This window comes from Papio anubis, unplaced genomic scaffold, assembly GCF_008728515.1.
Source record: "Papio anubis isolate 15944 unplaced genomic scaffold, Panubis1.0 scaffold255, whole genome shotgun sequence".
Classification (NCBI taxonomy): Eukaryota; Metazoa; Chordata; class Mammalia; order Primates; family Cercopithecidae; genus Papio; species Papio anubis.
This window is the reverse complement of record NW_022162623.1, coordinates 11,156-25,630: the sequence shown is the minus strand read 5'-3', so window position 1 is coordinate 25,630 and position 14,475 is coordinate 11,156. Positions and strand designations below refer to the sequence as shown.

The following is a 14,475-nucleotide window of genomic DNA, read 5'->3' as shown; positions in this document are numbered from 1 at the left end:
AAAATGAAAATGTAAGAGAATTCTGACTTGGAAATTCTAACCAAAGAGTATCCTCTCTCCTGATTTTAACATAACCTGTTTAACTATCACAGTGCTCAGATAGGGTAGCTAGCAGAAAGTAGTGTGTGTGTGTGTGTGTGCGCGCGTGCGTGTGCAAGAGAGATAAGAGAAGAGAAGAGACTAAGAGAGATAGAACAGGTGAGGTTGCAAGCTCAGCTATCTAGCCTGTTATGACACCAAAGACCAGATATATTAGTTGAAAGAAGAAAATTTGATGACCCGGATGTGATTCTGGTTTTTGAAAACAAGTGGTTTATGCGATCCAAGCCTAGCAAAGAGGTAGATTTAGAAATGTGTATGATATAATGATGTTTATATTGACATAGGTAAAGATTTGTCTACCTAGAACATAAAGTATATATAAAAAAGATATGTTTAAATTAAACTTATTATCTCAGACCTGACTGTTGATCACCAAGAGTTCCTTGAGAATCCCAAGTCCCACATTGCCTGCCCCCACTCACTTTCTTCCCCTCCCCCATTTTTTCAGAAGCCAGAGGATGCCTGCTGCATCTTGCACTGTAGTGCAAACAGATTCCCCCAAAGAGAGAGGAAGATAAAATGAATTTAAATTCCAAAGGGGTTCCAGTGCCGGTTTCCTAGTCCCCGAGTCAGCAATGTGTTTGTGAAAATTCAGCCTTTTTGTCTCCCAGTAAAAAGGAGCTAAATCTACATCGGTGGCCCAGTCTCGGATTGCTATTCTTTGCATTTTCTATTCGAGTGAATGAGAGTGAATGAAGTGGCCGGGACCCTTCATTTGATCTACTCAATTGCATAAAGTGACAGAATTCTAATATATTTGTTTAATGCTCTTCAATGGGCTTTCACCTTTTTTTGCTTGCAAATGAAGCATCCGTGGGCAAAGTTTCATCCCCCTTTAACACTGGGACATATTTCATAACTGAGGCCGTGGTTTGAAGTAATCTTGAGAGGAGTTTTAGACTCAAAAAGTGGAAAATAAAGAAACAGATGTGAAGTTATTGTAAATTCCTAGAGTGGGCTCTGGGGCTATTGTGCCTCCACGGCGGGCGGTCCAGGGGCTGTGCCTTTCATGCTGTAATTGAAACATATTAATTAGATAATTTGTTGTTAGTTTAAACGAAACAAATGCATCCCCTTTGAGGCTTCACAGCCGGTGGGTTGGGTGGTTTTTGTTTTGTTTTTGTTTGGGTGTCTCTGTGCATATGTGGCTTTTAGGAGAAAAAAATTAATTGACATTTATATTAAGAATTTAAGAATAGATCCTGATCCTTTCTGTTTCTTAGTTGAATACCTTTTGCAAAGGGAATTTTCATTTGTAAAAGTATAAACCCATTCCTCACCCCTACACTCTGCAATCCCCCAGTGCCCCTAGTCTTGCATAAACGAATGTAAATCTTACTGTCTGCAGCACCGGCTTGGACTCTTCCTCCCTCCTACTTCCCACCTCATCCTTCTTGAGCACCTGGCCATATTTATGCTTGCAAGACCCTCAATGTTCTCATCTCTTTAAAGGAATTAAACTCACTGCTATAGTATTTAGGCCATTTTGATGATCATTTACTAGTGCCACTCCTCACTCAGGTTTTTCAAGACTCCCAAATCAGATAATAGAAACAGTGAGAATTTCTGTAGCTTCTCTCTTGAGAAAGTGCATGAAATTCATTCATTGTGTCAGCGCTTCCTCAAATCACAGAGAATCCTGTTTAAAAACTCAGTCAAATGCAGAATCATGTAAAAAACCAAAAGTAACAGAATAGCCAAGTTTCCAAATACAAAATCCGAAACTAAGAAATCAATACTGCTTGAATTTACAAAATAGAAAATATTATCACTTATCTCAGTTCTGGGGACAAACCCCACACAGACACCTTCCCACTCCATGGCGTTGTCTCTTCCAGTTTTATTTTAAAGCTGTGTGTATTGACTTTGGACTTGAGCCAGGTGAAAAGATTTAACATGACAAAGAGAGCCATTGAAGGTATCATAGTTATAAACTTCCTTATTTGTGGGGCACTTCAGCTAAACAGGGCATAAGTCTCAAAGCTGGGGGGGTGAGGCAGGGATGGAGTGGCGTGGAGGCATGTGTGTTTGGACTGCCTTTGGATTTCTGATCAAGGTCAAAATATCATCAATGGATTTTTTTTTTTACTTTACTCATTCAACTTTGGCTGAGAAAAGATGCCTGCATTTGTGAAAGGAGGGCTCACAATGCCCAAGTTATTTCATTCTTTGCAATACACCATGACGAACTTACCAGCTGAAAAGAGCATTTTCAAATACTGAGTTGAAATCTCTCCTTTGCTAAAAATCAGAAATAGATCTGTATCTTATTTACCTCTAGGTATTAAGTGTGTGTATGTACACATCACTTATCTCTGAATTCTAGTGCCTGTTATAAGAGGAACATTTATCTAAGCTGAAGATTTATAAACTGTTTGAGGCCCATGTTAGGCCTTTATACTTCCTTCATCCCCAGCTTGAATTCAGTGTTACCAAATTCGATGAGATTAGCGTATTCCAGAGATGGCCTTAATTTTCTTTTGCAGGCAACTGAAAACATATTTAATTTTTTTTTTAAAGTATATGATTTCTTGTTGAGAACAAAGTTTTTAAGAGTTTCCTAGCCCGGGGTGGTTAAGTTTTCCAGGCTTTCTTTAGCTGATCTTGTTGATATAATTGTGAATTGGGCTTGATGAATGAGTTTAGTTGTCCCCTGTTTGACGAGCTTTAGTAGCTTCATGCATTTTAATCAGTCCAATGATTCATTTATTTTCCACCTTTTTTTTTTTGGCTGTGTGTGGGATCCTTCTTTTTAAAAAATGGTTGGAACAGGATTAATTACCTTTTGCATTAATCCTAAGTTGTTTCTCAGGTAGTCCTCTAAATATATAATGGTTGCAGGTGCTAAGGATCCTCCTATGAAGTACAGTGATTGTGGTTTCTATGTGGGTTTCTCTGTGTTGCACAAGGGTCTCTTGTTTAATCATTTTACACAGTAAAGTGTTAATCACCATTTAAGTTTCTCTTTGCCTTGTAAGTTCATTAGGTGAATACACATCTCATTCCAGAAATATTGTGACCCTTTCAATAAAGTGTCATTTAGCCTTGAGCCATAAATTCTTAGCAAATGTTAATTCTCTGCAAAAATATGAAGAAAAGCAAATACTTCAAGTCAGGCGTTTGAAGTAAATTCATTCATATCTTTAAAATAAGTGCATCAAGCATTATTTTCTCAGAGGAAGGAATGAAAGAAATCTGTTCAGTTCAAAGTGAACAGGTATCTTGACATGAAGGTGAACCTTTAGGTAATTTCTATTTAAAAAATTTTAACAACTGCAATAATTTAAAGGAGCAAGGGACTGAATACTCACACTAAATAAGATGCATCAGAATATAAGCATTGAGTAAGCAAGTCTGTTTTTACTTTTTAAGTCTCCATATTTTCTACCTGATTTTTACATAAGCGTTATAAGTGCTATATTTCATAAAATGTATATTTTAATATAGACAAAATACATATAAAGTACTTATTGTTTCAAAAACAGGTTTTCTTTCAACACTGCACCTGTGCACCTGATCTGTAATAGAAATAGTCTGTTTCCTTTTTCCCTATACACAAATACCTTCAAAATTCTGTCTGAATAATTTCTCCCACAATCTGCAAGTGCATAAAAGGTTTGGCTATTTTCACAATATGATATGAAAAAGGCAAATTACTCGGTGTATTGCAGAAAGCATGCTTAGGGGAGCATTACATCCATCTTTTGCAAAATTATTATTTGTAGCAACTCTTCAAAAACACACAAAACTAAAATTTGAATTTACATATTTTAATGAGAAAATATTATTTGGACTAGGTCATAATTTAATGTAGACACCCCCCCTTTTTTTTTTAATCCTTTGTTTTAAAACAGGCATGCTGGGAACAAGAACATCAATATTTAAAATGCCATGCTAATTCTGTACAGGGAGGGAAAAATCATAGGTAAAAATTTTACAGCTCTGATGACACTACAACTTTTTTTTTTTAACTTAAGCAGGTCACACCAGAACAACAGTTCGTTTTCCAGCCAATTATCTAAGAGTCTAAAGGAATACGACAAACAAAAGTGCATTTTACACAGTGTATAATCATTCCTATTCACAAGTATTTACATCTCTTTGCAGCCCTTTAGCTTCTTGGAAAAGTTCTGGTAGCAAACAGAAAGACTTGTCCGTGGGAGAGCTATCCGGTGACATCCCTTCATGTTATCAGTCAGCTTATCTAAGTTCTTCCCGGGTTGCCCTTGATGCTTTCTTGGTTTGGGCTTATTTCATTTTCTTTCTTTCTTTTTTTCCAACAGTAAAATAAATAGCTAAAAAGGTCTCTAAGTAATCGGAAAGTTAACATCCCAATTAACTTTCCCATCCCCACTTCCCTCCCCTAAACCTGGCCAGAAATGAAGAGTAAACATTCACATTACAACAGGTACTTATAATGTGGGCTTTGCCCATTCGTCCGCCTAGCAAGGCAGATTCAAGTTCATTGTTTACATATTACTGGGCGCTTTGTAAACAATACAAGGTTACTTTTAGTTTTGTTTTGCTGTGTGAGGACAAGCGTCGCCTTCTCAGCTTGGCAGCCTCTTTCCTAACTCCCAGCGCCTGGAGCCTCTGGAAGGAAACAAAACCCCAAACAACAACAACAAAATCTCCGCAGAAGCCCAGGAGGCAGGGCCGCAACCCCGGGAAGTTGTGGTCTGCCCAGCCCCTGCCGGATGGGCGGAGGCGAGTGGGGTAGGAAGATTAGTGGCTCCTTTTTGCTGCAGATTTCCAAGACGTAAAGAGATCCGGCCCTCCCCTGCGCGGTTGCAGCCCTCGCGGGGAGGGGGTGTGGGGGGGATCTGTTCCTGGAAACATCTGAGGCAGTTTCTCTAGTCTCGAAACTGCGCAGAGTTCGGGGCTCCGCCGATCTGGGCGGAGGGAAGACGCGCTTTTCTCGGCGAAGAGAGGGTGACAGGATTTCCCCCGCCAGTCAAATGGGAGGGGGTTTCGGGGCCTCAGGGAGGGGATGGCTCGGCTCAGGTGGCCCCGGCCTTCCCTGACGTGGGGACTAGGACAACTCCTACGCGCCTCCCGGCCCATCTGCAAGTTTGTGTTTTGTCTCCTGGGTCCAAAACAAAGTTCTCTTGGGGCAAGACGGGTTGGCCGAAGGCGAAAGGGATAAGTTAGGGTGGCGGTTCCAGGTTGCGGCGGGCAGGGCTGGGAGCCAGGGAAGGCGAGTGAGGTGGTGGGGAGGAGAACGAGAGGGGGCCTCGGCTCCTGCGGGTCAGTGCACAGCCACCGAGTGCAAGGCGGAGGCCGGGCTGGTGAGCGTTTCGCTGGGGGTGGCGGGGCTGCTTTGGCTGGTGGCTGTTTGTGAGGACGTTGGGCTGAGCGAGGGCGGCGAGTTCGAGAGCAAGGTGGGGATGGGCGCTGGCAGCGCAGGGAGCGCGGGCACGGCGGCCGGCGTGGGCTTAATGGGCACGGGGATGGCGGGCAGCGTCTGGCCCGCCGCGTGGCACAGCGGCTTCAACGGCACGCCGTAGGCGCTGTAGTCGCCACTCGCCATGGAGATGGGGGTGGCCGAGTCGATCATGCCGGCGGAGCCATACACGTGTGGCCAGCCGGTGCCCAGAGAGCTGCCCATGGTAGTCAACTGGTTGGGGAGCGGGTAGGCAGCGGGCACCGGCTGCATGGCGGAGAAGGCCAGTCCCCCAGGCATCTTGTATTCCCGCGCGATGATGTTCTCGATGGCGAAGGGGTGCTTGAAGCCCGAGGGCTGCGCCACGCCGCCCAAGTTGTAGGCGGCAGCGGGCATCTGTGGCAGGTGCGTGCCCGAGGCCGCCAGCGCGCTGAGCCGCAGCTTGGCCTGCTGCTGCAGGTACTGCGCCGCGTCGGCTGGCTTGCTGGGCGCCAGGTGGTCGGACTTAAGCACCTTGAAGCGCTTGCGGCGCCTCAGGAAGCTGCCGTTCTCGAACATGTCCCCGCAGCTGGGGTGCAGCGCCCAGAAGCTGCCCTTGCCTGGCTGGTCTGGCCGCCGCGGGATCTTGATGAAGCAGTCGTTGAAGGAGAGGTTGTGGCGCAGGCTGTTCTGCCAGCGCTGCGTGTTCTCCCTGTAGTAGGGGAAGCGGTCCATGATGAACTTGTAGATCTCGCTCAGCGGCAGCATCTTCTCGGGAGAGCTCTGGATGGCCATAGCGGTCAGCGAGATGTACGAGTAGGGCGGCTTCTGGTCGCTGTACGTGTTACGGCCGGGCCGAGGCATCTTCTTCCTCGCCCTCTTCTTGCTCTGGATCCGCGCGGGCCGGCGGACTACTCGGATCTGGGAAGGGGGAGGTAATAAGAGGAGGTAGCATGGGTGCACAGAGACACCGGCGGGGTCAGCCAGGCCGAGTAACAGACTTCGGGGGTCGGGGGTGGGGGCTGCGGCGCTCGATCAGCCGGCGCCCGCGCTCTTGAGCCAGCAACTTTGCGGGCTTAGTGGGACCCAGCCAGGGGGCGCAGGAGGGGAAGCGGACAAACGGCGCTAGGATAGCCGGGAAGTAAGTCCGGCCTGGGGCAAGAACGGGGTGCAGGGACGGAACACAGAGCTGCTCACCTTAAAGTTGCTTCAAGTTGCGCGTCCGCATCCGGGAGGGCGCCGCAGCGCGCCGCTTCTCTCTCGGCGCGCTCTCCGAGCGCAGCGTCTGTGTCCTGTTGGACTCGGCGGGAACCTGGGCTCTTGAGCTCAGCCCCGCAGCGTCCCGCGCCGCCCGGTCCGCGACGCTCCTGGAGCGTCCTGCGGGCGGCCGAGCTCGGCTGAGGACTCCCGGCGCGGATGGTGGCAGCGAAGGTCTTAGGGCTCCGGAGGGCGCTACTGTGGGCTCCGTGTCTCGGCTGAGCTAGGTGGCTGCCTCCATGCCCTCCCTCGAACCATCTGATAGTTTTAAGCAGTGACAGGAGCAGAAAAGACCCCTGTAGCGGCGCTTCATTAATGTGCCACTTCTTAGCTATCATATGACAATCGCCTTGGGAGGAGGAGGAAGAGGAGGGGGAGCGGGGGCTGCAGAGGGAGGGGACTGAGCGAGAAGGGAGAGCCCGGCCAGCTCTGGTTTCTTTCACACCTATTTACATGGACACCTTGGCCAATAGGAATTACTTCCAGCTCAAGACTGGGCGAGGGGGAAGAGCCTCGGCCACTGGCAGCAAGCAGGACGCGCCGGCCGGTGTGCGCCGTGTGAAGGTATGAGGAGGCGGCCGCCGCGGAGCAGGGAGCCAGGCGACCACTCACATTCACAGATGGAGCAGCCGCGCAGATGATATTTGACATGGAAATTGCTTGGCTGGGGTATTCTGTTTCCTCTGCGTTGTATCCGGTTTGTATTTGTTAGGTAACTTTAGGCACGCCTTTCCCCTGAAACCGACCCTTTTCCTGCGCTTAGCACTACCCGGGGTTGTTTGCATGGGTTGTTATAATGAAAACACACTCTTGCCCCCTAGTACCCCAGGAGTTAGGTCGAAATTTGACTTGACCTTCCTATGAAGCTGCTTCAGCTCTGTTTAGTTAGGTGTGTAGCTTTGAAAAAGTGATGGAATTTACAAAATACTTTCAAAATGTGATTGGACATCCCCATGTAAGAGCCCATTTTGGATGTAACTGTATCGATCAAATTTTTAAAAATTAAAATAGTGTATCTGGGCGAAAAGTCCAGGTATTTGCTTTAAAAGTCCTCCGGGAATTTGGTTGGACACAGGACGGAGGCTCAGGGGCTGTTGGGGCAAATGTTGTGCGTACTTGGGGAGGGCCTGAGTTTGATACAGTTTATCACCAGGTAAGCCTCAGGGGCTCTCGCTTTTCCCAGGTGGTTTGAAACTTTAGAACTCAGGCATATCCTGGAAGTTTTCATTTTACAGCCGGAACTCCCCTCCCCAACCCTCCCACCCCTCTCACTCCCCCACCCCCGCTTTTTTTTGTATGGAGAACTTACTTAGGATTTAGAGTGTAGCAAAAGCTGCCTGCGATCCCACTAAAACAGCAGTATCTTCTACAACTTGGAGAAAGAACCATAGATTTTTCCTTTTTGGGAAGGGGGCAATGTGCCTCGGGTCACTCCGCCTGGTGCGAACAGCAGGCTCCCTTCGGCTCAGATTCGCCTTGGGAGGGTTAAATGAATCATTATTATTGTCATTATCCTCATCGTCGTCGCTGCCGTCGTCATCATCATCATCATCAAATTGCTATGAAGTAAATAGTGAGTCGACCCCGCCTGCATGCACGCACTCTATGAGTACACACCAGGAGTTCCCACCGGTTTCTGCACGTTCTCCGACCTTTAAGGTTTTTTAAAGACATTCATTTTACTGGGTTGTTAAAAACTCAATACCTACAGACCACACAGAATCATCTTCAAAGTCCAGAAATGTGAGAACTTTTTTTTCCCCTAGAAATGGTGGTCGTAGAGAATTCTGGGTGTTAAGTTTCAACACAACACTTTAAGTGATATTAGAGCATTATTAGTGGAGCTGTTTTGGGTTAGCATAAAAAAGATCTTTCAGCGCGCGCATGCACACACACACACACACACACACACACACACACACAACTTCATTAAGTATAGTTTCGGAGGCGGTCAATAACTCACCAAAACGTAACTTAAACACGATGAATTTAGGAGATTAAACAATTTCATTAATATTGAAATGGCTCTGGCTCTGGGCTGCCTCGCTTGAGATGCAAGCGCACGTTTTTCAATATTAACAGAAGTGCTTGAAGAAAAGAATAATGTCACCTTCTTAATTCGGAAAAAATAACCGGGAGGAGGAGATGGGTGCGAGGGGCTGGGGGGAGGGATGTTGACCTGTCTCTGGGGGTATGACTCGAGAAGGGCAGATAAATGTATTGCCCTTCTCAGCAGATAAACCACTTGGACTCGGGTGGAACCTCCGCCAAGCTTTGGCCGGAGGCAGCCGTACTCGTCCCAGCTGCTCGCGCTTCAGGTCATAAGGAGGTGCGGCGTTTTGGGGGGTTACTTGGTGCGGCCAGATTCGAATCGAAGGTCCGGGGGAGGAAGGAGCTGGGAAGTCCAAAGAGCCTGGGAGCCTGGGGGATCCGTGAGGAGGAATAGTGGGCAAGGCTTGTGTTTCCCAGAATGGAAAGGCGCTGGTCCACGGCTTTCCTGCTCGCGAGTACGGCTGGCCTCGGTACAAAACAGTTACTGTGGGCAAGGCAGGAGCGCTCCTGCGGTGGAAGGGTACCAGTGTAGACACCCCCAAGAATTTTTAGGATCCTCTCAGTAAATATGTGCATCTGTTCATACTGATATATAGACCGATAAAATATCATGGGCGGCTGGATTCGGGATTTAGATAGGAATGAAAGCTCTCCTCCGTTCGCCCAGTGACAGCCAGAAGATTCTTTTCTATCCGGCATGGGTGCCTGTTGAGGGTGGGGAATAAGGAGAGAGGAGTGTTTTATTTTAACAATTGGCATTTTGTTGCCCTGCAAAGAGGCCATTGTATGCCTGTCGAAATCATTGCTCAGAGTAAACAGGAGATTAACTAAATTCTAAGAGTAAAAACGTTCGGGTTTAAAAAAAAAAAAAAAAAGACCGAAGTTGGAATAAATCTTTGTCTCTCTCCCCGGGAAAGTTGTCACCCCCAAGTTTGGAACATGCGAGGATACAAGTAGGAATTTGTGTATGATGAATCTTTAAAGTTTGGCTAGTGTGGAGATAGGAGTTTGACGCACATTGCACACGACCAGGGTTACTTAAGTAAACCGAGCCTAATAGCACAAGTTTGCCTTGGATGAGGAGAGAAGTTGTGAGATACACATTTAAAACTCGGGCTTTGCTACAAAGTTTTATCTTGGTTCTGCTGGAGGTCTACAAAGCCCAGGGCGGGGAGGGAGGATTTGCATGTTATTGACAGCATTTTAAGACTGGTATTATGAAAAGGAGGAGGGAAGGAGCACTTTCCAGAAATCTTGAAAAGTGCATCAGAGTCTATTGTGCAGAACCCAAAGCAAACAGGGGGTGGGGGTTGGGGGGAGGCACATCCGACCCGGAGGCTTAGCGAGTTGTTGGGAAAACTGTATAAAATACACATAAGTCAATTATACCCATGTGCAAACCAAATGGAAATCTCTTTCGTGCAATAGCCATTCATCGCCTCCGCAGAGCCCACCACCGACCACCTTTCTGCTTGGAGAGTTCGCAATAGCCTCTTTTCCCACAAGCTGGACCACACACGGCTACAGATTTCGTAATAATTTATGCTAATTTCCCTCCATAAATCCACAATTCGCTTCAGTGGCACCCGGGTTGCTGAGGGAGTAAAAAGGAGACAGAGGGGTGACAAATACAATATTGATTTTGATTCCTTCTGTTGTCAAGCAGGTGTGTGTGTGTGTGAAGGGTGGGGCTGCGGCTTGGGGGGCGGGGGCTCCAGGAGAGGAAATCTGTCCCTAGTCCCCGCCAGCCCCTCCATGCACACTCCAGAAAATAACGCGCTCTGGTTTGTTAATATTTACCAAACATAGACGGGAGGTGGAGGGAAAGTACCCGGCAGCTTCCGAAGGTTTCCTAGGTGCCAAAAACAATACCCGTCGTCCCCACTTGGAAAATGAACTCTGCGCTGCCTGGAGCGTTTCGGCTAAGCCTTCCTTTGCGCGGTCCTCTTCTTTCTCCCTGAGTCTCCCTGAACTCCTTTACGTTTCCTCAATCTGAGTCCCTCCCTCTCCTTCTTTCCCCTCTCCTACAGCACTCCGGTCCTTCACTCCTCTTCGCTACACTTTTCTTCTCTCCCTTCTCCTTTTTGCATCTTCTTTACCAAATTGACAGTGAAATGTGCTGAGGGAGAGGGTCGAAGGCTGGTGCGCCGTCGATTTCAGGTTTTAGGGCCTTGAGAGTCTCCCCTGCCCCGCCCCACTTCTCCAGGCCGCCTCGCGAATTTGCCCCAGTGCTGCGCTCGCTCTGGGAACCCGCGCTAACGCATCGCGCCTCTTTGTCCCATCAGTCATTCTTCAAATCTGCACTTTGGTGGCGTGAAACGACTTAGCCTCCCTTTTAAAAGGATTTCATTCCCGGGGTATTCAGCACTAAAACAAACTCGCTCAGCTTGTCAGTGGTCAATTTAAAAAAATTGCCATCCTGAGTGTCCTGGGGGCTGTTTGTCCTCAGTATCTGTGCGCCTCCCTCGCCAACCCCCCAACACCGCAAGGCCTGGCTTTAACTTGCTGGATTTTGGGACCAGAGGGAACTAGCTCAGAAAGTTCTCCTCTCCCGGGTTCACCGGACAACATCGACTTGCAGGTTCGGGTTGGGGGCGGAGATGGGGGGGGGGGGCAGAGACGAGCACGCGGCGCGTGTCAGGGGAAACCTATCCGCTACGACTCTCCCACGACTGCCCCGGGAGTTTGAGCCCGCTCTTTCAGACCACTCCGACTGAGTCTGGCGGGAAATCAAACTGCCCAAAGGAAAGAGGCGGGGGAGGGGACACACTTTCCGCTCTGGTGCCAACTGCGGACGGGCAGTGAAAGGACTCCGTACCCATCCACACTCCCTATCCTCGCCAGCGACCCCTGCACTGTGCTGCCGCAGGAGCATACTTTTTCCAAGTAGTGGGGAAGAATATCTGCCGGAGAACTTTGCAGCCAGCTATTTCATCCGTTGGTGATTGGGCTACAGGGGGTTTGGACCTTAACTCATCACAGAGAGGAAAAAACAAAACAAAACAAAAAAACCTTTGACAAGTAGTGTATTGGCCATAATTAGATCTCCCCTCCGGGCCCAATCTTGCGGGGTTCTAAGACAAGAGTCTCCACCTCCTGTTCACCCTTTACTCCCATCCAAACTGGGGGGCTCAACTTCAAGGGTGTCAATTTTTAGCCGCCACCAGAATAACTTGTCCAGCGGTGAATAGGGCCTCTGGCTGTGGCTGGGGCACCTAGAGTTAAATCTGTGCTTCACTTAGGAGTGAGGTAAAGGGAGAGGCAACACCCCACACATTTTAATAGTATATCCCAAGCAGCTGCTGCAGTTTGGAGAGCATGGAAGGCCCAGTTTCCCCTCCACCTCAAGCATAAAATAAAGAGTAGCCAGAATTAAGTGCTGGTGCAGCTTGATCCCCACCCCCAAGAGGTGCCACCCGCTCTCCTCCTCCCCCTCCCCCATCATAGTGAGCAAGCAATTTCAATGCCTGCCTGTGAAAACAACTCTTTCCCTGCTCAGCACAATGCCCTCTCTTTGGAATTGCTTTGCTAAATACCATTTGATGTTTGCTTGGCTGTGATTTGTTCTGAGACTTCAAGGCTTTAAAATCTTTGTTTCCAAATCAAATCCCTCCTTTGCACAAACAGTTGCATAGCTTTAAATTGGGCATTACCATGCACACAAGTGTATTTGTCTAAAAAGTTATTTGCAAAAGGTTGGTGGAAGGCTTTTTGTGTTGTTGCTAAACCCTCCCCATAAGTTTTGCTCTGTACTGTGTGAAACAGAAGAAGCAATTCAAATCTATTATTATTATTGGAGGAAATATTGCTAAAGCCACCTTGGTATTGAAGGGATTAACTTGCTTTTCTCCCAGCCCCTAACTCTGGGGTTAAGACAGCAGTAGATCAACTGTATAATGTGTGCACTGTTCGCTCATTTGTACAAGCAGAACAAAGGTTGGACTAAGCCAAATTGCATTGCACTTGTGAACCGAGTCCCGATGTGAAGTATCTTTTACAGCGGGGGGAATGAGAACAATTTCGTGTATGTCTAAAAGGGAATAACAAAGCCACTTTCTGGAGCATCTCAAAGTGAAGTAGCGAGGCGTGACATTCCCAGGGTGAGAAGGGACAAAAGCAGGGTCAGGGAGATGAAAAAGAGAATCAAACAGCCACTTTCACATGTCTGCCCTCAACTGCTGCACCTCTCCATAATAGGAAACAAATGTTGTAAAAGGGGGGATTGCTCCCATTCATTCAAAATAGCAAATGATAGCTAAACAACATTGTCAAAACTGAATCAACTTCTGTGCAGTACCACCCAGAGAAAGGTATTGTGTTTTGTTTAATAGCGGGGTGGAGCAAAGGGTTTTTTTTTTTTTTTTTAAAGTGGGGGGGGAGAGAAAAATCATCCTATACTGTTCATATGAATTTTCTTTGTCAAAAATTATTGGTTTGCTCCTTTTTAAAAAAAAAAAATTGTATTTCTGGCTGGGCACCCACTCTTAAAATGTTAGTTTTGGGGAAGGAATTTTGGAAGAGCTGCAACAGGGAAGTGATTTTTAGCTTTATAAAATGTTTTAAAGCTTCCAATAAGTGGGAAAACGGTTTTAAGCTCCTTTGAATGTACGATTTGGGAAAAATAAGTTACTGATTGAATAGAATATTAACGTAAATCCTGGACAGTAGGCTAAAATGTGCTTTGCTAATATATTGGAATAAAATCGATTGGGGAGCAACTGCAGATATGTGAAATGAAGAATATTTGGCATCTATAATATATATATTTTTTGGTGGATCCCTCTGCTTTAATTTGTTTTGAAACCGGACAACCTATAGATCTTCAGCCTTTAAACCCTGCGCTTCTGCTTTGTTTGTTCAGGCTGACCAGGGAGGAGAGCTTAACCAGGGTAAACGTGTGTAGTATGTGTTTTCTTAATGGCAGAAGCAGGTTTAGCTGAAGACCACAACAGCTTTCAAATGTAATAACTCGCTGTGTTCCTAGGAAGGTTACAAACTATTTGTTGATCTCTCTCTGTCTCTCCCTCTCCCTCTCTCCCTCTCTCCTTCTCTCCCTCTCTCCCTCTTTTTCTCTGCTTTTTCTTTTCTTGTCTCCATGGGTCCCCCGCTGAGTTGCCACCCACAAAGCTGGTTTGAAAAAGAGAGAAAAGGAAGAAAGCGGCTGATCCGTACTGGCCTCCCCCAGCTAAGAATGGCTAGGGGGCGGGGCTTGGTGGGGCCTGCAGTGCTGCCTGGCGCTCGCCGCCCCGCCGCGGCAGTCCTTCAGCTCATTTCTGGCTCACCTGGGACTAGCGCGCCGCTTCGCGGGTTGGTGCACGGTGCCAAGCCCCTCGCGGTGCACCCTGGCCCTCGCGGCCTCTGCTTGGGGCGCTCTAGCAGCGCGGGGACTGTTGGCTGACTTTTGGGGGGTTGTAGTTAACTGACACAGCTTGTCAGCAGGGGAAAACGAGGTTGCCCCAAGGACTTACCGACGCCCCCAAAATAGATCCCTGCTTCCTGCGTTCCTTTCCCTCCCTCTCCCCCACTTTCTCCCTCCCTCTCCCCACCCCTTCTCATTCCCGCTAACCTTTCCCTCTCTACCCTCCTTCTCCCGCCCTTTTTCTCAGCCCACAGTTTCAATTCCAGCACAGGTATGAACACCAGATTTTAGGTCTGCAAACTGACTCGAGGCATTCCCAGTAGCGCAAGCTTTCCGGGATTGA

The 14,475-nt window shown here is 47.5% G+C and overlaps 1 protein-coding gene and 1 long non-coding RNA gene across 2 annotated transcripts in view; both read right to left on the bottom strand.

The window, feature by feature from the left end:
- Positions 1-8,406, bottom strand: part of LOC116272915 — a 31,196-nt gene extending 22,790 nt beyond the window's left edge. The window contains exon 1 of the long non-coding RNA XR_004181439.1: positions 8,031-8,406. This is a non-coding gene — a long non-coding RNA (uncharacterized LOC116272915). The remainder of the gene's footprint in view (positions 1-8,030) is intronic.
- On the bottom strand, positions 3,857-6,399 carry LOC116272914 (forkhead box protein B1). The gene has a single exon (XM_031661812.1). The coding sequence runs from the start codon at positions 6,326-6,328 to the stop codon at positions 5,351-5,353; it is 978 nt and encodes a 325-aa protein (XP_031517672.1). The 5' UTR covers positions 6,329-6,399; the 3' UTR covers positions 3,857-5,350.
- Positions 8,407-14,475: the final 6,069 nt, after the last annotated feature.